At 40.9% G+C, this 26,569-nt stretch overlaps 1 protein-coding gene across 1 annotated transcript in view; it reads left to right on the top strand.

The window, feature by feature from the left end:
- Window positions 1-26,569, top strand: part of ANK3 (ankyrin 3) — a 138,206-nt gene that overhangs the window by 77,828 nt on the left and 33,809 nt on the right. Inside the window, exons 30-39 of the mRNA XM_062496908.1 lie at window positions 1,052-1,158; window positions 8,143-8,367; window positions 11,421-11,575; window positions 18,421-18,632; window positions 20,830-21,037; window positions 21,584-21,680; window positions 22,891-23,119; window positions 23,691-23,816; window positions 24,583-24,705; window positions 25,219-25,245. Coding sequence (XP_062352892.1) covers window positions 1,052-1,158; window positions 8,143-8,367; window positions 11,421-11,575; window positions 18,421-18,632; window positions 20,830-21,037; window positions 21,584-21,680; window positions 22,891-23,119; window positions 23,691-23,816; window positions 24,583-24,705; window positions 25,219-25,245 — 1,509 coding nt within the window. The remainder of the gene's footprint in view (window positions 1-1,051; window positions 1,159-8,142; window positions 8,368-11,420; window positions 11,576-18,420; window positions 18,633-20,829; window positions 21,038-21,583; window positions 21,681-22,890; window positions 23,120-23,690; window positions 23,817-24,582; window positions 24,706-25,218; window positions 25,246-26,569) is intronic.

The raw sequence follows: 26,569 nt of genomic DNA on the forward strand, positions 1-26,569 counted from the left end.
GCATATTAAAAAAAAACTAGGTGGAAATAATAAGATTTTAGAAGCGTGTGCTTGGCTCTGGTTTGACTTAAACCCACTGAATTTGATTTGAAACCAGCCCATGAGTTTTCAGTCCAAACAGGCTGTTCTTTCTAGCTGCATTTGCCTCTAAGCAGCAAACAACCTACTTACAGGAAACACTGACATTTTTAACACCGTCTTGGGTGAAGATTGTGTGTGTTGCTTCTTGACTTACTTGCACCGGTGTAACTTCTGATGGTGCTTCTTAAACTGGGGAGATGCTTTCACATCACCCTGGAAAAAAAGGGGAAAGCAGTATTTGAAGTTTACTTGGTTTAATTTCCTAAGACAAGAAAAACAAGGGAAAACGAGAATTTTGCTGGAATAGCTTTGCTGTCCAGTAAGAAGATTTATAGTGTGAGGGATGTTGTGGGGCACAGGATGCAAGAATTGTCCATGCGTGTGGGCAGCAGGAGAAACAAATCACACCTCAGTATCTGTCCGAGGGGGAGGTAATTATAGCCTCACAGGGTTAAAGCTATTTCTGTCCAGCTGAGTAGGGGCAGTGGCACTCCACAAAACAGTGCCCATGTTGGTTGTGTATAAAGACAAACCAACCCCCTCCCGCGTTCACAGCCTCAGTGAAGCTCCCAGGGAAGTTATTAACAGGTTCTGCTTGAATAAGGGTCTATCCAATGGCATCCTCTGAGGGGTAGTGTTCCACTGCCTGTCTATATGGTGTATGACTGCACGACAAATGGTAATTTCTTTTTTTTTTTCCTATCTTTTTTAACCTGGCACGTAAAAGTAGGTAAAGATTTGGGAGAGGCGTTCTTGGTACTGAAGGAAGTGCAAAAAGCAGGCAAAAGCAGTGTTTGAAGAGACAAGAGTTTGTGTGTGTTTTTCATGTAATTTAACCCTGGAGGTATCACCACTGTTAAATGGAAAGGATCAGATCTAAATTTAATATAATTATATTAACAAGCTTGTATTGAAGACAAGTGTTTCTAATCTTAATTTTAAATTTCAATTTATCTGTTTTATTTTGAAGCACCTGACGTTTCAAAGGGAGTTTGATTCTGATTCTCTAAGGCACTACAGCTGGGCTGCAGACACCTTGGACAATGTTAACCTGGTTTCAAGTCCCATCCATTCTGGGTAGGTCACTTAACAGTTTTCCTTTATCTCTAAATGTGGAACTGTATTTTAGCTGCAGAATACAGCCTGCTGTAATCGCTGATAACATGTCTGTTCCTGCTCTGCTTGAAGCCAGTGGCAAAATTCACACTGACTTCAAGGCGGGTGCTTAATAACAGGAGTCAGTCTAAATTCTTGCATATCAAACCAAAAACTTGCTTCTGCACTTAACTTTCTGAATTCCTAAACACAGTGATCCTGCAGGCTTCTCTTTTAGAGGCCTGTTTTGCTTTTTCTGTGCTTATGCTTTGCTTTAAGTGTCATAAATGATTTTGTTTGCATTGTGTTAAATTATTTGGAATATGAAATCAGAGATAGAATGTTATGCTTTCTGTTCTTTCATAGAGGAAAAAATGGGGAGCTTTAATTTGGTCTCTTATTTATACTTCAAGCTCCTACCTAGTCTCCAATATCCATAGTGTGATTTTAGTGGTGCTATTTGTTTACTTATGAGTCATCACTGTAATTTAGGTGCTTCTTGACAGTGTCACACAGACTTGATTTAAATGCAGTAGTAGTGATGTCTGAATGCATATTGTAAAAATTTGCAAATGAATGTGTAAGTAATCTTTGCTTATTATTAGATTGTCTAGTGTAAATATTTATTGTTTAGTTTTTGAGATCAGTACATAAAATCCCATATCCTTTTAAACTGACTTCCCCATTTTGTGACTAATTACATTCTTAGCATAAAAATGAGTGTGGCACATACAAAAATAATTTCATTTCCAATACAGCAAGCCCCACAGATCTAAAGCTACAGTCCCACAACGCACATCTGCACCTGCATCTGCTGAACAGATCTATACAACAGTGGATTTTTAGGTCCCAGGCTGATAAAACACTGCACATGGTCAGTGCTAACATTAAAATATCAAGAATTGCAGAATGAGAAGCTGAAGACTGTTGGTTATCATGGAATGGTGCATTGGCAAAGGACCTCGGAGAGCTGGTAGCCCAACCCTTTCCTTTACTGTGAGATAAAATGTAGCAAAACCATTCCTGAAATACATTTAATGTCCTAATAATTGCTAAAAATAAGAGGTTCTATAGGCCCCCAGCCTCAGAAGTCCAGTGTCTTTTGTTATACTACTTCTTCCCCTAACAGTCAGCTTATCATTTCATTGCTGTGGACTAAGCCTATTTCTTACCCTTACTGGATATCCATTGTCATATCCATAGTGGACATGGAGAACAATATATTACTGGCCTCTTAACAGTTGTTTTCTATGTCAGAAGACACACAGTCCTGTCTTTTAGACTGAAATGTCCCAGACCCTCCTAGGCAGTGCTTTCCCCATTTCAGGACATTCCTGCTGCTCTGCCCCAGCTCTCCCCTCTTTGGTGAGAGCTTGTTTGTAAAGCCAGGATTGCCATCTCTTTGGTCTGACACATAGCACACTTAAGCAGTCCCACAATGAGAGTTATCCTTTTTGGTGATTTCAGTTTCTGGTGGTGAATGTTTGTGATCTGCTAGAATTTCTTGGCTCTCTTTTGAAATCCTGAAGTTTGGTTAATTTTTGCTAATGTTTATCTGTTTAAATGCTTGGTTTTTCCCCTCTGTTTTCTTTTGTCTCTATGGTATTTCAGTTTGTTGGTTCCAGCCCATTTTTCAATGTTTTAGCAAGACAGCTTTTAATTCTGATCCTATTTTCCAAAGACTTTTCAGACCTTTTATCTGTGTTGGAATCGTGAAGACATTTAGCCTAGTACCTGTGCCAGGACAGCACAGTGAGATATGCCCTTGAAGTTCCCTTCCAGTGTAACAGGAAAGCACTGATGGTATCTCTTTTGAGGTAACTTCTCAGATGATCCTGTACTTTATCTGTACTGTACCTCCATTGCTTGCTGAGGTACCAAGGCAGTACTTCCACACAGCAGAGAAGGAATTAAAATTCATTTGGCATGAATTTCTCTTGCCACTTATATTCTTGTTTTGTTTTTATTTTGAGACTGGTGGTAGGCAAGGTATAGTATCTTGATTAATTACCTTAGTCCTTTAGACCCTTATAGAATGATTATTAAATAATTTATTCCTGAATATTTCCTGGGAATTTGGGTTAGACTGATTGGTCTAAAATTTTCTGGTTTCTCTTCATCCTGGTGGAATATAGGTCTGATGTTTTCATCCTGCCAGTCCTCTGGGACAATACTTGTCTGCCCTTACGTCTTCAGCATGTTCACCAATGGTTCTACCCTCCAAAACATATATTCTGTGGACATGAGATCTTTCACATAAGATCTGCTCCCTTGGTACAGGGCCCCTCTCTAATGCAGAGGTAGTCTAAGCTGCTGCCCAGAGAGGAGCAAACTGTGGGGCTGCGTGGCAGGGAGAGGACAGATGTCCTTCAAACAGGTATAGCCCTCCAAAATAGTCTCCAAGTATGTAGGGCTCTTCTGACCCATTACATTTCTTATTTGACACAGGAAGTACATCAGGAATGATGCTCTGAGGTTTCAGTTCATTTATCAGGGAACGCTAAATCTCACATGTTGTTTATTTACTTTTCAGTTGTGGTCCTGTATTATAGTATGATCCCGTTTGATTTTCCTGGTTATCTTCACCTAGAGGCAATCAACAGATGTTCCCTTCTCATCTTCCAGTACCTCAGCACATCTGATAAGTGGAGGATCATGACTTTTCATATCTCTTCTGCTTGTCTTTTCCTAAACAGCAAATCATTTTCTGCTTGTTTGGGGTGCTTCATTCCTGTCTTTGTCCCCAGTTCTGTCTGTGGCCTGGGCCAGGGGCTGTCAGCCCTCGTGGTGTGGTGGACCTGTGGCCAGGCTCTGACCCACTGCTCTTTGCCATCTCCATCCTCACAGGGCTCCCCAGTGTGCTGTGCCAGGAGCACCACTGCTGCCTCAGGTCACTGTTTCCCCATTTGCCCACTGTTAGAAGAAAGCATCAATGTTTGTTCTTATTTCTTAACCCAGGCAGAAGGGGAATTCTGGAAGCAGGATGTGGAGATCCAGCAATGTATCAGTGAAAGGAGAAGAAAGTAGAAATTGTTGGCAGTGATTTCAACTCTTCTGGTTTTTCCTTTTTTCAAGCCAAAAGAATTTTTTTATGTTTTTCTTCTTGAGTTCAGATAAGTTGTTTTGCCAACATAATGTTTTGAACAGGGTCCATTGTAAGCAGTACATTGAAATGCATCGTGACTCTTGAGGCCTCTGGAAGGGTAGAGACCCTCACCAAAATGACCTTCAGCTGTCAGATGTGAGCTTACTCCTGCAGCTTTCCCGGAGTAAAATATGGGTGCTCACTCTTCGTGTTGCCTTTAACTCCTTCATTTTCTTAGCTGAAAGGAAGACATGAGTGTGCTACACTGCCTTCCAATATTGAAAACTCAGAAATACTGGATCCAGTCTTGCAAAGTGGAATAAATCAGATTCATTATAGTTTACTGTATTTTAGATTGTATTATCTATATGTAGTTTTATTATGTTATATTAACTATATACAGTTTACTTCAACCTGCTGTACACACAGAACTCATTTTTGACAGCAGTGCAATGGATGGCATGGACTGATACTCTTTTCAAGCATCCTGCCACACATATGTCTATGCATTATGCTTTGGAAAATAAACTGGTTTAGAAAAATGCAAGAACTGGTTTTCCATAGTACACAGGAGCATGTTTTTGGAATTCAGTGAAGAAGTTGCGTTGCAATAAATTCTCTGCTGACTAAGTAAACAGGAAATTTTCTCCTTGTGCTTCTACAGTTTCCAGAGAACTTACAGAGTTGTGCTGACTAATTAAATGAACCTTCCCTTTCAGATTTTTTTCTATGTGTAGCATATTTTATATGACATAGGTCACGATATGTGAAGCAAAAACCAAATAATTTCTAAAGCTGGCCTTCGAACATGTTGCTTTTATTATTTTTCTGATTGCTATTTTTTCTTTGCACTTATTATTGAAATTTTCTGTTGCTTGCCTCTAATTATCTTACATTAATTTTCCCATTTGCTTTCTAAATTATTTTGCAGCTATTCCTCTCCACTCCCCCAGTATGATTCAAGGTGATAACTCTGTGCTTTCTGTGAATCCTCATTTTATTTTATTTTTTTAAACTTTTTTCCCCACAGAGTGTGTGTAGATGTTTGTAGTGCATCCAACCACATCCTCATCCCTTCCATGTATTCAAGTAGAAATGCTCATTAGCCTTTAGCGTTGTGTTTTAGAAGTCATACTGTAGTTTCCATTATTAGTGCAACATTAATTTAGGTAAGCATCGGCTACTAATGTTTCTAGATAGAAAGTGCATGAAATGCTGTTTGGAATTGCTGTTATTGTTTTAAACGGTAAGTTACTAATCAGAAATAAACAAGGAAATAATTCATTAATAAGCTGCTGGCAATGATTGCCCTTCTCTGGGAGCAATATGCACAAAGGCTGGTCTGCTGCAGGTTTTGTCTGCGCTGGTATGGTGCAGACACCGAAGTTGGAAGGGGCTGGTTCCTGCACTGGGGCACAGGCTCATGCCATGTGTGAGCAGTGTGAGCTGTGAGCAGTAGCAGTGCTAAGTTTCTGGTTACCAAGGCTGGACTGACCTTAGAATCTACAGCCTAAACATCCTGGGTAACTCAGGGACCGATTTTTGTAGCTACTTAGTTTTAACTTCTACTGATATTTTTTTTTTTTTTAATTATGAGTTTAAGACAGTTGATTTAGGTGCCTAGAGATTTTTGGCAATTCACTCTTACATACTTTTAATAGTATGGGTACATTTAAATAGTTTAGGTCCGGAGGACAGCTTTTTATCTGAGTGTAAGTTTTGGCGTTTTTTGCGCTAGATGAGAGACTCCTTTTCATTATTAATTCTGAGGTGACTTAACAAGCCTATAACCGTACACATGATAGGCAGCTCTCCAAAACATTGCTTTGTGCTGAGCCACCAGGCCAAGCCCAGCCTTGCCAAGCTCCCCAGGAGTCTCCTCCATGGTGCACTGACAGGCTGTGCCTCCCTGGAGCTGCTGCAGCTTCAGCCCTGGGGATGCTCCAGCCAGGCATCCTTCCACCCTAGAAACTTCCAGTCTGAAATGGCCCCAACTCCTCTGCACACAGACATCATGCACATTTTTAAAAGGCCAGCTGAGCGTCCATAAATACTAAGATTATAATCACTTACAGAGTATATAATTTGAAGATTGAGCATACTGGTTTTGACACAGCTCTAATACTTACGGAAAATGTTTGGTTAGCCAAGATCCTGTCCCACTGAAACAATTCCTCTTGTGAGGAGCTGGGATACCCTAGTGGCAACGTTTGGATTTGTTGGAGTGTACAGTGCATTTATCTAGGAGAGAAACATGGAATGTGGATACAGTTTTTCTGTGTGAAAACTACTGAGAAATATCTTGCTTCAGTATTGTAAAGTGTCTGGCACATGAAAAATTATAAATTTGGGCTAGGGTCATCTCAAAGAGCAGTTTTACCTCCCCATATTTACTGATGGATTTTAATTTGAAGAAAGGCAATGTAGCAAATTCTTGATCTGGAATTCAGCTGGACAACCTTTTCATTGTACTTCCTATATTTATAGCTTATGTCCCTACTCACTTCTCTCCTGCAGACCTATAAATACCAAATGCTGATTTCTCTCCTGCTTTTGTGCAGATTTTTCCCACCCAGGTTGGCCAGACTTCTGAATGCAGCTTATTTGCAGGCCTGGCTGGTGCCTGTCAGCTGCTGCTGTTGTTGATATCCTGCTGGTCTCAAAGCAAGTGGAACTGTCCTGCACAAATTCCCAGTCATACTTCAGAGCACCTGGGGACTTTTTTTTCAAGAACCATCACGATCCCCTGGATTATTGGCTGACACCCCTAGTTCACTTTACTGTCTGGAGCCAGGAAATTGAATGGATTCACCTCTTAGTCACATGGAGGTTTAGTTCCTAAAAGCTGGAAGTTTTGGTAACAGCCTTGAAAATAGTGAAGCCACATGACAAATGTGTCAGCTGTGTCATTATCTATCATACAGAAGGAGCAAACAAAATCTGTACTGGCTTCAAGGCTGAGCTGGTGACTTGTGTCCCTCTTGATACCAGCCTGTTATTGTATCTTCTACCTTAAGCAATTGTAATATTAATTGTTAATTTAAATTACTCCCTTGTAAATAGGATTTTATTAAAAAATATACCACTGCTTTAAAAATCATGGTAATTGATTTACATGATATGTAAAATCATATCATGTGATATGATTTACAAATAAAATTTCTTACCCCCTTATTAAAAAATGGAAAATTATACATTGGAATGACACTATCAAGTGTGATTTTTCTTTAGTGGCTCTTTTGTTTGCTAATGAATGTAATCCTCAAAGAGAAGTAATGGCATGATTTCCTTCAGGGAACCAACAGCCTAAAGGAAGTTATGTACTTGGTAGTCATCACTTATCTTCCCCATCAGTGGAAGCCCTTGGTAGCCTGGACTGACTGTCACCCATAGTGCTGGCACTTGCTCTGGCAGCCATCAGGAGTATTTGCAAATGACACGGTGGGGAGGTTTCAAAGACTGAGGTTCCTAAAATAACAAGCTATTTTGACTGTCCTTTTTCTACACTGTCTGGTTGCTTCATGCATGTGAGGCTAATTACTCTCATTTGTGGACAGTAGAGCTAACAGCAACAAAGGGATGTTTTAAAATTCTAACAAACCACTACTAATACATTACTTGTGTACACTTTTAATCCAAATTGCTCAGTAGAACATGGTCATTTCACCATGGAGTTGCTAGAGCTGTTGCAATTCCTGCTTTTGATAACCAGTAGTTAACACACAAGTACAAGTTTTAAAAGGATCTTCATGTTCTTCTTAGTTTAGCTGGGATCGGGATGACTTTTCTAATGTTTCGAGGTCTGCGTCTGCTGACTTTTTGCTTGTCTTCTGCTTGTTCCGTGATGATTTTCCCTGATGTGTTTTCTTTTCCGTGTGCAGTTTCCTGGTTAGTTTTATGGTGGATGCACGCGGGGGTTCGATGAGGGGCAGTCGGCACCACGGCATGAGGATAATCATCCCACCACGCAAGTGCACGGCACCCACCCGCATCACCTGCCGCCTGGTGAAGAGGCACAAACTGGCCAGCCCACCACCCATGGTTGAAGGAGAAGGATTGGCAAGTCGACTTGTAGAAATGGGGCCAGCAGGGGCACAGTTTTTAGGGTGAGTTGTTAATTGTTTATGCTCGTGTGGCACCTTTCATATTCCCTTTATCCTGTGGGTCTCTAAGTAGTTAAGCATCGACTCTACCTCATCTGAGCATGTAACACAAGCTGCTTAACTTAAAACATTAAAAAATGCCAATCTGCATTCCTTCTGGTAAGAACCCTTGCATTTTAAGGAGAGTTTTGCCTCGTTGATGACTGCAGGATGGAGGTGAAGGTAAGGAAAGCCATGGGAAGGCCAGGTCCCACCCCCATCTACTCATGCAGCCCTGCCTTGGAAGTCAGGAGGAGTCACACCCTGAAAACCAGGTTTTGACCCTCTTGCTGTAGAGTATTTAGAGAAGCAGCCCTATCACAAAGAATTGCCCTAGAGCCACCTGCAGGGACCCAGATACTGAGCTCTGTTCCCAGCATGTGCACGGCTCCCTCTGGAGCTGCTGGGAGCTGCCTGTCTCCATCTTGTGGAACAAAACCACTCGGAGTTATGATGGAGCACCTACTGTAGAGTGGTGGTACGAGTAGTACCAGTGCTAGGAACCATTTTTAAAGCTTAAAATCGGGGAAACAATCCACTATGATGTGGCCTTTTTTTTTTTTCCTAATTATAAATTTTGTTCATTACCATGAGTGGCACCCTGGTATAAACTGCTGGTTCTGTTTGGAATGACAGCTTGTTCCTAATTTCCCCTTCTCGTTTCTCTTCCTGCTGCATGGATGTTATTCAGTAAACTGCACCTTCCTAAAAGTCCTCCCCCTCTAAATGAGGGTGAGAGCATGGTTAGCCGAATCCTGCAGCTTGGTCCACAAGGAACAAAATTTATTGGGTAGGATATGTACGGAAAAGATACAGAATGTCTACAGTTTTTCTTTTGTTTCCAATTTTTTGTTATTCCCATTTTTTTTTTTTTAAGTTTCCTAAAGCTTTCAGTTGATTTATGTCACTGAAAGAAAATCATAGTGGCTTGATTTAATATAGCTCTGCTACTACCTTGTGCTTATAGGCATGTAAAATTCACTGCCAGCATTCTGCTTTCATAACTTCTGTGCTTTTGTAATTTTTTAAATTTGAAGTGTTTATACTGCGTTAAATACATTTTAATACACAGTGGCAGTCCTTTAAGTTCAACCCTGTGCTAGAGAAGGTATTTACAGGCCTCAAGTGAGACTGTTTTGGGAAGAGCATTTGTAAAAGGTGATCATATAAAGTCCATTACTTATGAAAGATTATTCCCAAAAAAAATGTTATCAAGTGAATGAATTGATTCAGCAAGATTGGAGAAATACGAATCTTTTCAACCTGCAAGGGGCATCTTGTCAAAATAAATTTACAAAGCCAAATATGCTACCCAAAGGGACTGCAGTGTATAGTCTAAACATGTTTCCGTATGTTTTTGACTGTTGTTTTTAAACCGTATTGTGAAATTTATTGCATTAGGTTTTCAAAACATTGGTGTTTGGTGTTCCAAACCTGTTCAATACCTTCTCACTGAGTATTCTCGTTAAATGTCATGCACAAATTTGTGTAGTTTCTAAATATTTACAGAGACAGTATCTGAAATATTAGCCTGCAAAGATTGTGCTACAGTGTTAGTTTTCAGCTTGTGCTCTTTTTGAGCTAGAGAGTAAATATCTTAAGCAATGTATTTGAATTTTTTATATTTTCTTGCTGTGCACAATGAGAGAGAGCAGCTACATTCTTGTTTTTTTTGTTAAAGGACTTGATACTTGAAAAATAGACTGGGTGTTCTTAAAAGCATCTGAAATACATATTAATTAAACTCTTTTTGTAATTTTCATGGGGAAAAAAAGACTAACTCTCCTCCCTGGGAATTTAATGTGCAAACTGGGCTTCAAGCTAGTTTGTTTTCCCCCATGATGGCTCTTGTGATTTCATGCTTGAGTGATGAATTGGTTAATGCACCCAACACCTGGCAAAGGTACAGTACCACAAAAATGCTGCACACTTCTCTCATCATGTAGCACTGCTTCTAACCAAGTTGTTGTAAAGCAGTTACACCCTTTACAACCTCTGTAGGAAAATAATGATACTGTCTATTTAAATGTCTTAAAGCTGCATAATCCATAAATGTTCACTTGCCGTGTGATTTCAGTCGGTTTGTCTCAGCATACTTTAAAATGCATATTCTGCCTGTGAAGTGTTTGGCAACAGTGTCTGTTTTGTTGAGGAATGGCACATGAAGTGAATGGTGGTTTCTGTTGGTTGTTCATACAAACTGTTCAGTAATGCACTTGCAGTCCTCTGTTGAAGGTACATTGTCTGGTGACACAGATGTATTATTAACCACCTTCTCATTCCCTTTGCTTCCCCTCAAAATGTTTGACAGTAACTAATATAAATGTGGTCACAATGTTGTCCAACCCAGAGAAATCCATTATGAAAGGATCTAACAATTCCCCAGTGATGTTTGCCATGCAGAGGTTGCAGCTGTGATGCTGGGCATGAGAACCAGAAAGTGGAGCTAAAGAAAAAGTCTCTTATTTCACAGGAGCTGCATTAACAGAGAGCCAGGGAGAGCTTTGAAAACTTTGGGACTTAGTTTGAAGTTCAAAATCTACATAAATGCATGGTTCCTGTTACAGTCAGTGGCTGTTGCATGCACTGGGATAGCCAGACTGCTCCTGAACTGACTTTGTCCCTTCAAGCTCTCTGAGCCAAATCTGAACTTTGACTATGCTAATGCCAGTTAAAAGTCAGCAGTGCTGTGTGTGCTGGAGCGAGGTGGATCACCTACTCCCTGGGATAAATGAGCAAGGAGAACTCTCCTTATTAAAAGTTGTCACCGTTCTTTTCATGGAGGAAGCTGTTTCAACAGATTTGCACTAAGAACAACCTATATATTAGTATTTTCAATTTATCCATTAATATGGTTTAAATGATAAAGGATTGTGCAGCTTTGGCAATTTTAAAAATATGATTACTGTAACAGTGTTAACTAATTAAAATGACTGTAGTTTTCTTAAGGACCCTTAGGAAATTAAGGGCAGTGAGGAAATAGAGGGTTTAAAATGACATGGTTCCTTTTTCTCTAGCCCTGTCATAGTGGAAATCCCACATTTTGGATCAATGCGAGGCAAGGAAAGAGAACTGATCGTACTCCGAAGTGAGAATGGTGAAACGTGGAAAGAGCACCAGTATGACAGCAAACATGAAGACTTAACTGAAATACTGAATGGCATGGATGAAGGTAAATATTTTCTCAAAGCTTTAACTAGCCTTGCCTTTGTGAAGGCTTGCTAACATGGGCTGTCTGAAGCAAACTCAAATAAAACAGTGCAGGGGATGTCTGACTTTGGGGAATACAGCTTGTGTTCCATTTTAAACTGATGGAAAGAGCCTAAGGAGAAACTGTTCTGCAGTGGCCCGGGGACATCCTGAAATGAGTGGTGAATTTTGGTCTGAAGTCTTGCCAAGTTTAAGCAGAGTTTGCACAGTTGCTTTCCAGCATGAATTTGATAATAACGCCCAGCTGGAGGTACAGGTGTCTCTGCTGCACAGGCAGGACCGTGGTAAGGTCATTCCAAACCAACAGTGAGGTGCAAATATCAGCCACATGGGGCCTTCCTACAGACATAGAGCTTGGCCCCATAGAGCATTCCTGTTTCAAATGGCATTGTTAGAGATTGCCTCCCACAAGTACACAACCTGCCTTCCTGATGTCCATCTGGGAAGTCTGGCTCCCTTGTTTTACTTGAACATTGCTGTTGATGTGAGTGTCCCTCGAGATGAGGGGACCCGTCTGTACAAATCCATCAGAAGATGCTGTCACATATGGTCCCTGAAGACAAATCATGGGCAAAACCAGGCTGTGGGGCTGCAGTGATTCCTTGGCACCCCTGCTTTCTTTTCCTAGCAAGCATTTTTCAGTACTTTTGCTGATAAACCGTTGCTTTAGCTCTTTGCATTTGAGGGTGAATGAAAGCTTTGTGGTGTGAACTTTGGTTTTCTGTAAGGGTGTATCCACAGGATTTTCCCTAGATAACCTACAGAAAGTCGTAATGTGGTAGGGCACAAGCTGCAGAAAGGTTCTTTCATGATCAGCAAAAGCATGTGAAGGAAATGATGGGGCTGTGGATGGCACAGGTATCTGTGGGAGAGCTCTGCCTTTGATTTCAGCCTCTCCTTGTTTGATGAGGGCAACCTCAGCAATAGGCATGCCTTGGGAATGTGGAGAGTTGTGTTGTTGTGAGGGTCTGTCTATTTCCTGATCTTCTGGGAATGGGGGCAACAGGAGAGACTTCACTTTGAAGTATTTAAACTGCACCTGAACTTGTACGAACATAAAACACCAGCAAAGATCTGCTTGTTTCGTGATGACCTATTGTAGCTATTTCTTTCTAAATAAATGTAATAGAACCAATGAAACAGGAGGGTAGAAACACTGCAAATGTTTTGCCAGTGGGTTTGGAAAAATGAAATAAACCTCATCACTGAATAGTACCTGAAAGCAGTGGAACAGGCAAGAGATGGACATGGTCCAGGATAGTATGGCCTGGGGAGTTATGATTGCTGCAGGATTGAATGCAGTAGTTGCAGCCTCTGAAAAAGAAAAATCTCACCACTGCCCCTCCTTCCTTGCACACTGGCGTGGGATCAGAAGTGATGATTTGGTATTTGGGTGAAGTAGTGGTACCTTGACAAGGTGAGGTAATCAGCACTGATCAGCAACTTGCTTATTTGCTTCCTATGCTTTTCAGACTGAGCTTAGTTTGATATGGGGATGGGAAATCTGGGCACAGAAATATTGTTCTGAAGTGCTGCAGCTTGCAACACTTACGAAAGAGTTCACATATGGATAAATCCACCATTTAAAGAGATGAGCTCAATAAATAAAAACACTTTTGAGAGAGGTAGGCATAAAGCCCTCAGTACTTAGAGCCTAAAATAATAAGCTTCACAATGTGGAGCGACAGGACAACCTTCTGATCTACTGAGGGTTTCAGGTGGCTCTTTCCTTCTGGGGAATTGCTGTTTGGGGTTAGTAGGTGTAAGTGCAGCCAAGTAATCACACAAAGTGTGATGGACATTATTCTGTTAGAGTGAAAATATTTGACACCTTAAAAGCCAAACCTCAGGAATGGCTTTTAGAAATCCAGGCAATCATTTGTGAGAGGAACAGGAGAAAAAAAATACTGCAGAAACATCCTTCTCTAGCTAGGAAACAAAATAAAAAATAAAAACCCACCCTACATTAAAGTAGTGCAAGGGTTTTGACAAAATTCCATTCTAGTTAAATGACACCTTTTCAATGTAAAAGGTCTTCCAAGCAAAGACCAAAAAATTGCACATTTATAGACTTGAGTGGGTTGGGGTTTTTTGAACTTTTACTGGTTTGTTACAAAATACCACAGTCAGACTTGGCTCTGGGGGAGTATCTTACATCTCAGAAGACATAACTTTGGAAGGGGTTTTATTCCAGGTATGAACTCTGGAGGCAGAAGCGAGCTTTAATTTAAATAAAAAGCAGCCACAGAATCATTTAGAGAATTTCAGTCTGCCTTTGCAAGAAAACTCATGTGCACGATCATCTCTAAGTGCCACGAGCTGCTGCAGGAGTGCCCATTTTCTGTTCTAGAAGCAGCAGGTCTGTTCTGTCAAGCCTGCTGTGATCACAAGTCCTTTCCTACCCGTGCAGTGGAGGAGGGCAGTCAGACCTTTATTCGCAGGTCCTTAATGCACCGAGTTTTAACGCTGCGGTTTGCTCCTCTGTTTGGTTGTTCCTGCTTTGCTGTCCCCCTTAGCTAGCAGGGATGAGAGCAAGGGCATCCCAGCTGCTGGCCCTCCGTGGGGACTGCCAAAAACCTGCTCTGTGCCGCCAGCAGCTCCATCTGCTGGGAAACCTCGGCTTAGAGCCGAAATAATCCCGAGCAGGAGGCACCGCTCCAGGGCTAATGCAGGATTAAATAACAGCAGAACTTCTGGATTGTTATCACGAAAGAACAATGAACCATGATGTAAAGAGCCTGTTGGCCTTTGGTGCAGTCAGGTTTCTGCTTAAATAGGTTTTGTTCGAAGGATGGTTCTGTACTCGGGCAAATACAGGGCAGAGGGAATACAGGGAACTTGGCATTTTTAGGAGTAGGAGAAATATGGCTCTGAACACAAGGGCAGCAATTCACAGCTCTTGCCCATACTACATTTATTTATACTTGAATCAAGTAAAATATATGTTTTGGGGTGTTTTTGTGTTTTTTTGTGGCTTGTTTTTTTTTGTTTGTTTGTTTGTTTTTTTAAGAAGCTGTCTGTCTTGTAATTGGTAAATAAATTACATTTTCAGATGGGCTTCTTTTATATAAACTTGTGTTTGCTTTTAACATTCCTGCACCCTTTAGAGGTACCTGTGGACAAACTGTGGGCACAAATGCACACATTGGGGTAGCTGATCTTTTAAAAGTCATTTGAAAGCTAGTGAGTGAGCCAAGAAATGCAAATGTTTGTGGCTACAGTATGGTTGCAGCTGCAGTGTGGTTTCAGGTGGGAAGGAGGAGTTTTTACATAACTGAATTGACAGATCAAACCAGAGTGTGACCTTGTTCATGCTTGAAGTTTAAAATACCACCGTAAATCACTCTGCAGTGATTTTTTGCCACATTTCCAGGAAGATTTTAAACATTGCTGTTAAACTGTATTTTGTGAATGGCAAGATAAAAGACTACACAAAAATAGACATAAAGGACATTGCCTTATTTGAGGGTGAAACATCCTTGTGGCACTGGAAGTGTCTAGTTACGTGTATGAAATACTCAGGCCAGGAGGTTACCAGCATCTTCCTGCCCTCAATTTCTCCTTGCCCCTTGCCACGTGCTCTCCCTGCCTCCATCCCCCTCCTGTATTTTCCTCCATGTGGAAGCTGCTTCCCACATGCCATGCTTTTAGTGCAGCTATTCCTCAGTGGGCACATCTCTGTATGGGGAGAACTGGGATCCTGTGTTCACTGCACCCTGTGGTCTGTGCACAGTGACAAGGTCAGCTCTGCTCTAGCCACGACTCAGGGAGGGTTGCACAACCCAAAGAGCTCTTCAGTCTGGGAGGTACAGGTGACATTTGCTTTTTCAATGCTAGCAAAATTCTTTTGAGGCCCTGGCAAGGGAAACCAGATAGACACAAAGGCACCTTGAAGCTCATGAAATAGCCAGGTGTTCTGTGACTTGTCTTACTCTACTTTGAGTCAGAGGATTCTTGCTCTGTGTTACCTTATCTGAAGGTAAAAAAAGAAAGGTATTAGATGTGGATGAACTTGATCCACAACTGCCTCTCACCAGAGATAACTGGTGTGATTGCTTTCCTTGACCTGAAACAGCCTGTGTGAGGTCCCTCTCTGACCTTGGAGGATGTGGCTGGGTTTCTCTTCTGTCCTGGAGCCTTAAGGTTTGTGTGGCAGTGTGCACCAAAGGGTGGGGAGCTGTGAAGTTCTTTTCCTCCCTCCTTCCCCTCTCTCCATCTCCTCTCTCTTCCATCATTCCTGTGGAAGATCGGACACCAAACCATTGCAGGATATGTGTACCATACCCACGGGCGGTAGCAGAAGACTTCTGCACACATTATATTCACAATAATGCATTTCTCTTGACTCATTAAAGCTGAATGGCTGTAAGAGTTCTTGGGCTGTTAGCGCAAGCCTGGGAGACAGTGACATTGGGAGATTCTTCCCAATTCTGCCACTCACCTTTCTGCTTTGCCTCTCCATGCTTAGGTTTCCCTGTCTGTATAACGGGATGCACAGCATGCTTCTCTGTGGCTAAAACCCAGCCATCTAACCAAAAAAATCCTTCAAGGTTTATCATTGAAACACTTTGCCCAGGAATGAAGTGTCAGCAGCTGAGGAAAATAGTAATGATGATCTCTCCCTCTGTAAAATGCATGAGGTGTGTTTGGGAAACATGACGTCTCCCAGGACTTGTTTTCCCTGTTTCATTAATTCTGTCACGCTAACACTGCATTTCTCAGGGCAGTGAGAGGTGCTTTGACTGCTCATCATATTTTTCTTTTTTTTTTTTTCCTGTTAGAGATTAATTTCATATAGAAGTTTACATATGTATTATCCAAACATAACCTCCCTATATAACATAACATAACCTCCCTCCAACTCCTCTCCATGCCTGACTGTTGCTCTGCCACTTACCTTCCCATCTTCCTCCTCTGAAGGAGAGTGCCTGCCAGGTTCAAAGAACTTGGAAATGTTCTTGTACAAATCACTATTTTTCTACTTCAGGAGAATTTTAATTATCCTTCACATCTGTGAGCATTCTGCATTGGGTTTTTTCTCTAGCAATAAACGGGAGATGATTAGGATTAACAGTCAAGATTGTACCTGCCTGGCAGTTTAGGAATCCAGTTTGTCTCCTGCACAAGCCATTGCTTCCAGAGGCTGCAGGCAGAGTGCCTAATTCATTAGAGGGCTTCAGATATCAATCTCTGAGTCAAAGTAAATGGAAGCTGACATTATGATAAGAAATTATCCACTTCTGGTAGGAACATATGATCCACAGCAACACTGTGATTAATCCAAACTATCTCCTGAATGTTTTAAAATGGAAAACTGACATTTTACCAAATTTGCATTCTAATTCTTCTGCAACTGTAATTGAGCTTATGTGTTTAGTGAAGGAAAATGTCTCAGTCACAAAGTATTTTACAAGTACCTTTTGTCTTAGTATTATTTCTGATGCTCCTGCTTTCTCTTGCTGGATCTGATAAAAATGTCATCTTTTGAGGAACAAACTTTATTTAGAAATTTCCTTTTTAAGGAGGAAAATAAGAGCTGAAATTTGTGGAGTGCTCCAATGAAATCCAATTACAAGTGATATAAGGGCCAGGTGCAAGAAGTTGCAAGAAGAAATGCATGACAGTTACAAAATTATCTTTATTTGTGTATGGTGTTTATATCACAGGAATTTCACCAATGCATTTGGGGCACCAGTGCAAATAGATATGTGTGTATATATGTGTGTGTATATATATATATATATTATGAGTATATATATATTATATATATAATAGATATATGCGTATATATAATATATATTATATATGTGTATATATATTTATATATATATAAAATATATATATGTGTGTGTGTATATACATATATATATATAAAAACACATATAGTTGCAAAAGTAGTTATATTTTTGTTGTATAACAGAGTTTTCCCCAGTGACTCTATGGGGGAAACTATGTCATGTGCTTAACTAATTAATAGGAATAGGTACTCTGTGCACATTTCTGAGGCCTGGTGACCCTACAAACTGGGAATGTGGCAGAGAGCACTAATGGTTGATGACCTGACTCTCTTTCACTTGTATCTGAGGATGCATTAAGATTTTCTAGGAACTGAGAGGGGTGCACTGCAGTTATTTTGGGGCAGATAACCAAATGTCTGGAACCCTGATGTGGAAGGGAATCTTGCTCTTGGTTCACTGGTAGTGCTGGGAGACAGCTCTGTCGCTTCCACAGTTTCATGGAGAGCTCCGTGTCCGGTCAGGATTTTTTGGATGCCAGTCAATGCCATAACTGTCTCAAGTGCTTTAGGTGGCCAAGCTCTGGATTGCACGCCTGACATGAAGGGAGATACGTCATGAAGTGACTGTGATCTCCTGTGGTTTTCTTTATGTCAAAATTACATGGGGGAAGAGGCTGGGAAAAATTTGGAGCTGTGCACAGAAAGATCAGATAGAAATGAGAGAGGGAAGAAGCTTGACTATCTCCTTCAGCCAAACCTGCCATTCTGTGGCAGCTGCCACTGCAGAGACTGTCACACCCGACTACTTAGGTGTCTAGTAAGTCTTTTTGTCTATTGCTGTTGGCTCTCATTGTCAAGATTTATACAAAAATTCACAGAAAAAAAACAAAGCTTGAGAACTGACAGCACTGAATGGCTTTTATTTTACTCCTGTAGTATATAAATAATAATAAACCCCCCAACCTTCCTTAGGCATTTTAAGGCTTATTCAAAGCCCCCCAGTCACAGAGGAGTGTGGGATGAACCTGGGCAGGGGATGCCTGAACGTTTTACCTGTCTTGTGCCCCCAGAGCTGGACAGCGTGGAGGAGCTGGAGAAGAAGCGGATCTGCAGGATCGTCACCAAGGATTTCCCCCAGTACTTTGCAGTGGTTTCCCGGATCAAGCAGGAGAGTAACCAAATCGGCCCCGAGGGCGGGGTGCTGAGCAGCACCACAGTGCCACGTGTCCAGGCCTCCTTCCCTGAGGGGGCTCTGACCAAGAGAATCCGCGTGGGGCTCCAGGTAAAGATGCTTTAGTGCAGCATTTCACAGAATTCACAGAATCACTGGGTTGGAAGAGACCTTCAAGATCATCAAGTCCAACACATGCCCTAACACCTCCACTAGACCATGGCACCAAGTGCCACATCCTGTCTTTTTTGAAACACATCCAGGGACGGTGACTCCACCACCTCCCTGGGCAGACCATTCCAGTACTTTATCAATCTCTGTGAAAACCTGTTCTTAATATCCAACCTGTATCTCCCCTGGTGCAGCTTGAGACTCTGTCCTCTTGTTCTGTCACCTGCTGCCTGGAAAAAGAGACCAACCCCACCTGACTACAAACACCTTTCATGGAGCTGTTGAGAGTGATAAGGTCACCCCTGAGTCTCCTTTTCTCCAGGCTGAACAAGCCCAGCTCCCTCAGCCGTTCCTCACAGGGTTTGTGTTCCAAGCCCCTCACCAGCCTTGTTCCCTCCTCTGGATGTGCTCAAGTGTCTCAGCGTCCTTCCCAAACTGAGGGGACAGAACTGGACACAGCACTCAAGGTGTGACCTCACCAGTGCTGAGTACAGGGGAAGAATGACCTCCCTGCTCCTGCTGGCCACACCATTCCTGATACAGACCAGGGGCCATTGGCCTTCTAAGTGCACTTGTCTTGATGCACGAGACTGGAATCTACAGAGCCTGCAGCTCCTCAGCAGTGGGTTGTGACGAGGAGGTCACACCTGAGGTCTGAGTTGGCACGAGTCTGCCAGGGCATGGCTTAGTGTCCCTCAGGCACAGGTGGTACACAGTCCTCCTCCCTGTGGCAAAAGCCCAGCTCCCCTTGAACCACCTCCGTGATTATTGCTTAGCATGTCAAAAATAAAGAGAGGAAAGCAAAGACCTGGAGCCATCACAGCCCCAGCAACTCTACAGCCACTGTGCAGTTCCCATCTCCTGTGGCAAAGCAGCAGCTTGTGAATGGGGTCACTGGGCTGCCCTCTGCCAGGGGAATGTGCTTGGTAGGGATAACCTGCAGCTGTTTACCAGCTATTACTGGGTAGAAAACCTCACATCTGCTGTGTCTTAGGACATTCACCACTGGTGTTTCTAGGGGTGAAATCTGGGAAGAGCAAATAGCTTAAACTCTTAACTGCATGGAAAATGGAAGTTTGTTTAGTAACTTAAACAAACTGCACTGGAAGTGGACAAATATTCCATTGGAACTGGGGGTATCTTTTAGTTTAGTTAGTTATCATTTAAAATTCCCTTAATAATATGACAAGTCTGATGAGTTTATGAAAAAGTTATGCTGGTTTGGATTGCAGTGCTTGGAATTCATGCTGAAACATTTCCGTTAAAGATATTTCACATCTCAAGATCATTAATCTCAAGAATAATGGAAGTTCTGCTGTTCTGGTTATACAGTTACTTTCCCAGAGCTCTCCAGTGTGAAGAATGACATCTCTATGCAGTGTTGTGACTGCTGAGGCTGCAGTGTAGCTGCATTTTCTCTGCAAATCAGTGCACTCTGCAATTTGAATAATAGCAAGTCACAGGTCAGACTGATTGAAACAGGCTTGAAAGTTTAAAAAAATTTAAAAAAATTAGAAGGCAAATGGATGAAAACTCCCATTACCATGTCTGTCACTTTTGACTGTAAAAAACGAGGTGTTTACCTACAAGTCTTCTATAACTTCATGCATTCTTTGTGATTTTGACCCAAACAAGTATTACTTTCTAATAATCTCAGGAATCACTGAGTACAGAGGTCAGTTGGAGTGCAGTGTTCCTCAAGAGCAAGAATCTGTGTTTGGCAGAGATGTATGAATTGTCTATCAAGTCCAGGAGATGGTGTCTAGTGCTTACTTCTCAAGTGCAAAATAGGCCTGATTTTGCGTTTTGAAATTGTACGTAATGTCACTAATAACTGTAAATTAAGAACAAAACCAAACATGCTCTTAAAAACTCTCAGCAAATGGTGAAGGGAACCTTCTGAGATTTATAGTTTAGCTCTACCAGTTAGTGATTAGGAAATCAGAAGTAAGTTGTTGAATAAAAACTAAACCTAAAAAACTAAACCACTAATAATCACCCTTGAGAAGGCTTCCTGGGGGAAAAAAATAAATTATACAGAATATATAAAGAAAATAGAATTATCATTTAGAAAATAATTCTGCATGTCTATAAAAAATTTGTAGCTCTAGTTTAAGTATGTTCCCTATGTTGACAGGCTCAACCAGTTCCAGAAGAGATTGTCAAAAAAATCCTTGGAAACAAAGCAACATTCAGTCCCATTGTCACTGTGGAGCCAAGACGAAGAAAATTCCATAAACCAATAACCATGACAATTCCTGTGCCACCTCCTTCAGGAGAAGGAGTAACCAATGGGTACAAAGGAGACACGACTCCCAGCCTTCGACTCCTATGTAGCATTACAGGTTAGAGAAAATCCTGCTCTTTGCAAAGGTTTCTGTGGCAGCAGCTCTGTGCTCACTCTCACAACACCTGCTTTCCAGGAAGGGAACTTTGGTGTGCTGGGCCACTGGGGCTCAGATCAGCCCTCCAGAGCAAAGTGAGCTGAGGTTATTTCCAAGGCTCCCACTGGTTCCCTGAGCTTTATATCTGGTCCCATGCCACTGTAAAAGAACTCTCCCAACATGTGTTAAATACTATTCTGTACTTAGCCAGTGTGAAGAATTTCTGCCTTGGTTATTAAACATGCTTGTCAGTAAAAGTAGCTTGCAGGAGTAATTCTCTCCTAGCTGATACCAAGGAGGGGTTGCTGTTGACTTGTCGTGTGTTCTTTGCTTACTTCATTGTTTTTCGTTGTGTGACATGTGATGCCACGTATAACATGCAGCTCAGCTGTTGGGGAACATTAATGTCTAGGTTCTCTTCCTGTGTGTGGAGATAGAGGTATTCTTTATGCAGTCAGTGTGTGCTTAGTGTTTGAAAGGAAATGTCCCTGGTGTGTATTTGTGCAGGAGGCACTTCACCTGCGCAGTGGGAGGATATCACGGGCACCACTCCGCTGACATTTTCAAACGACTGTGTCTCCTTCACCACCAATGTTTCTGCCAGGTATGAGAACAGACCCTGCCCACTGCATCCAAGAAGTGGCTTCCCTTGATCGACACTGGGAATGGTCGTGAGGTTGTGTTTTGGCTTTCTGGAAGCCTTTCACAAGGCTGATGAAGCAGTAGTGGCCCAGATGCTGCTTTGTCACTGCCTCAGTGTCCCACACATCCAGGGCTGCACACAAAGCTCTTGCCTGCCTGTGACAGGGTCTCCTGGCAGGCACACAGCCTGTTCCTCTGAAGGCTGCCATGCCACACAGGGCTTCGATTTTTCTGTAAATGGCAACAGAAAGAGGAAGCTTAAAATGTTTATCCCATTAAAAAGAATGGGAGGGTTCATACAAATGTGCTTGTTCTAAAATTTAAAGATGTTTAATTTCTGGCTAGGGCCTTTTTAGTTGAAAATTATATTGAATTGCTCTCACAAAAATATAATCTGCAAAAAAATTATAAACTGGAATTAATCTTGATGAACTTCACGGACTTATGTGCTGATTGGAGGAATTTTACAGCATTTTAAATCACATATCCTAGTGGAGAAAATTCATGGTATAGCAGTTAGTTTATAATTCTGTAAATTACATTGCAACTATAAAAACCTTTATAAAAAGAGAGAGAATTGCTGGAAAACCAAATAGATCAGGGCTGAAATATTGTGGGAAAGACTGATACAAAATATAAATTATTTATAATTTGTATCACACTTGCTTTCAAACTCTTGATCATAAGATGAGAAAAATAACAACATAACACCTATATCTGGGAAACTTTATGGGCGGCATATTTGGTTCAGCCTACATGGAAGATGTGATTTTGCTAGGTGTGTTATAAAGGTGTTTGTTTTAGCAAATCAAATGCATAGTGAAGCATGAGCACATTACAATATACGTTGTGCGTGGTCACAAGAAATTAAATTTCCTCACTTTGGCTTCAAATGAGCCTTCAGATAAATAGTTTTGTGAGACACCAGTGTGAAAAGTGTCAGATAAGTATGTCAGCATTTCATTCCCAGGTATTCCTGTTTTCTAAATGGTTAAACCTGTACTGAGAGTTAGAAGGAAAATAACAGCTCTGGCAATTCTGCAAGGACAGTACACATGCAAAATGACCAAGGATACAGGATACAGGATACAGATACATCCTTCTCTTTAAGGATTAAGCAACGTTGGAACATAATGAAAAGTTGATTTAATGGTTTACTTTTTCCCACTCAGATTTTGGCTTGCAGACTGCCACCAGGTACTAGAGACTGTTGGGCTGGCAACACAGCTTTATAGAGAATTAATATGCATTCCCTATATGGCAAAGTTTGTAATATTTGCCAAGATGAATGACCCTGTGGAATCCAATTTGCGCTGCTTCTGCATGACTGATGACAAAGTGGACAAAACTTTGGAGCAACAAGAGAACTTTGAGGAAGTTGCAAGAAGCAAAGACATTGAGGTACATTCCTTGCAGCTGGCTTCCTCCTTGTAGGTGGTCAGTGTGTTTTCCAAGTAGCAACAGCTCCTGCAAAAGCCACAACAAGCCCTGTTAAATAAAGGTTCACAGCAAGGCCATGTCATGAAACTTCTCAAAAGAACAAAACAGGGAGAGACTGGAGGGGCATGAGGACCTGTGGATGTCCCAGTGCAGTCTGCAGTGGAGTTTGCACTCGCTGCTGTCAAGTAGTCCTGGCTGGGCTTTGCAGACAGAGGGAATTCCTTCTCATTGGCCCTGCAGACACTCAGCCATGAGTAGGACTGGCTTGCGGTGAAATCACAGTCACTAACTTAATATTTCTTGAAGAAAATTACACACTCTTACTTTAGAAAAGACAGTCAGGTGGCTTGAGGTTTTCCAAACAGCCTGTACTCACAATACCTTGCCATAATGCATAGTGATATTCTAATTTGTTGTTGGATATAAGTGGGGACTTGTATTAAACTCAGGAACTATGTTGGGGGAAATGATGCTTATATGCATGAATCTACTATTAAGAGGTTTTATTGACTTTTATTTCTTACTTTGATAGGTTCTTGAAGGAAAACCTATTTATGTTGATTGCTATGGAAATCTAGCCCCTTTGACTAAAGGAGGACAGCAGCTTGTTTTTAATTTTTATGCTTTCAAAGAAAATAGACTGCCATTCTCTATAAAGGTAAAAGAAAAACAAATAAAATAAATGATCCTGCTGCTTTCCTCCCTTACCACACTCCCTCTTCCTTTTTTCAGCCCTATAGGACTAACTTGCCCCTGAGATGTAAGTATAGTTTTTTAATATGTGAATAATAGGGAGAAGGTGCTCTGCTTGAAGTCACAGCAGAACTGCTGGCAGATCTGGGAACAGAATACCCATGATATGGATTCACAGCCTTTTACTAAAACCATATCTCAAAGTGGAGCCCCAGCATATTTACCAGTAGTTCACAATTTCTGAGGGATTAAGCAAAGAAGATGCATTCAATAACATACTGTACTGCAGAGCAGCCTTCAGAAGGTGTGTGCAGACTGTTCATCTCTAAATGGCCAGGAATGGATGCTCACTTTCCTTAGCCTTATCACAGCTGCCCTGCTAAACTGGTTGTAAATCATTTTGGTAAACGCAAGAGCAAAACATGTCAGAGTAAAATGAAATGAGCAGACAGTGCCTGTCAGTAATATCCCAGTATGAAAGTCTCAGGTTGGACTCACTCAACACCTTGTCTTGCATGGATTTGCCATCAGGGAGCTTCAGGCTGACCAAACACTTTCACAGTAACACATTTTCTCCTTTCGCACCTCAGGCTGAGCTCCAGCTTGGTATTATTAGTCTTTACACATTGGAAAGTTCCTTGTAGAAAGAAATTCTGAGAACCATTCCAGAAGCCTCCTCTAGGACTCTGAATTACTACATATTACTGTGCTGAAGCAAAATTCTTTTCTAGGTAAGAGACACCAGCCAGGAGCCCTGTGGTCGATTATCATTTTTGAAAGAGCCGAAGACTACAAAAGGACTGCCACAGACAGCTGTTTGCAACTTGAATATCACTCTGCCAGCACACAAAAAGGTATTTGTTTGAAAAGTAAACATTTTTCTTAGGGTTGGGTTGGATTTACTTTTGTTCCTTTAGTTTTTGTCTCTCTCTCTTTTTTTTCTTTTTTTTTTTTTTAATTTTATTTCCTGCTAGTCATAAAGAAACCCTGTGAACTGTCAGTAATGAGAATGCTTTGGAATATGATAAAGGCTTTTAAAATACATGTTTTATTGGCTTCTTGTATGTAGAACGCTTTTACAGTCTCTTGTTACTGTGGTGTCAAGTTCCTATAATTTTTACAATTCTGTTTACAGCTCATGCTTCAGCCTGCAAGTCATAGGTTTATGCTTTCAGTAATGTCACGTGTTTATTTGCATTGGATGTAAGATTTTTTTTCTTTTTTTGTTGACATTTTGGATTTGATTTGCCTTATAAATCAGCTTGCATTTTGTGCTCCCAATTTGGTCCTTTTCATATCCTGATATTCTTTTCCCTGCTGTCCATTATAATATTCCTTGTCTCTGCAATGCATCTTGGGACCAAAAGGAAACAGAGTCAGATCAAGATGATGAGGTAATATAAACACTGTCTTCTGTTTTTATTTCCTTCAGATTTAGTGAAGAAAAGTAGTATGTTATAGCAAAAAAACAAACAACTATTTTTAACTGTGTTGTTGAAATGATACCTACAAAAAAAATAGCCATATCCTTGACTTCTGATAGGCTGTTGTAAAACAGTAGAACTGCACAAATATGGAAAACCCTGTGATTATAAATTGTGACATTAAACCAAGCACTGAATAAAAGCAGTCAAAAAATTTAACTGTTTTTCTTCTGAAAAAGGAAGTGCTCATGAATATCAGACCAAGTCAAATTTTGGCAGAATGAAGAAGAGTTTAGTGGATAATATTTTACCTCTTGGAGTAACACTGACACTGCTATGGTAACTTGTATTTCTGAGAAGCAAAAAGGTACTGCCTAGGCCACAACAGTGGTCTTTAATATCTTACCTCTAAATGAACTGGATTCTTTCAAAAAAAGTAAACCAACCAAGAGCAATTTCTAAATATTGTGCTCAAATCTATTTTCAAATAAACCTCAGATGTTTGCATCTTAAAAATCTACTGTTTCATGGAAATCACTGTAGACTGTCAGAAAATTGAGTGGATTTTACTCATTAGAGGTAGTTAGAGATGAGATCATCTTATAAAAGAGACTACATAGATGTTTCCAATTTACTTAGCAGCTATTTTTTTTTTTTCCTTTTCCTGCTGGCAAATAAATAGCAGTTGTCACCTGCTGGTTAGAACAGCTAAAAAAATACCCCAAACAATGCAACCCAAAACATTCCTTAAGTGTTAAAAAATAATAATAGCAAAAACATAGCTTTATCTCCACAGAATTTGTTCCCAGTGAGCTATTACATAGCTATAATAATAGTTTTCTTTCTAAACAAACTGTATTTTTAGCTGCATATTCAAATGACTTGATCTGTGAAGGACTATTAATATTTAAGACACCACAATAGCAGCTATGCCTCTGAATGCAGCAACTTATGAGGCAATTTATTAGTTAACAAGAGTAGTCTGCTTTCTAATCCACATCTTTGCATTTTGTGCATATTAAAAAATCCCCTCCCATGGCTTTTTTTTGTCCTTAATGTATTCACTTTAAAGCCAGTTGTACGTTGTGGTGTGTGTGCTTTCGGGAGAAACTAATCTTGGGGGGAATACTCAATCGGTCTAAGTTGCACTCTTATTAATGTTTTGTCTGTACCTGTAGTCTTTTGTGTTGACCTCCTGTTTCTAGCCAAAGTTGGTTTATTTTACAGAGAATGAACAATATGGCACCATTTCTAGTAGTGTGAAGCAGTTTATTAAGTGATAATGTGCTAAGAC

The sequence above is a fragment of the Cinclus cinclus genome, chromosome 7 (genome assembly GCF_963662255.1).
Source record: "Cinclus cinclus chromosome 7, bCinCin1.1, whole genome shotgun sequence".
Classification (NCBI taxonomy): Eukaryota; Metazoa; Chordata; class Aves; order Passeriformes; family Cinclidae; genus Cinclus; species Cinclus cinclus.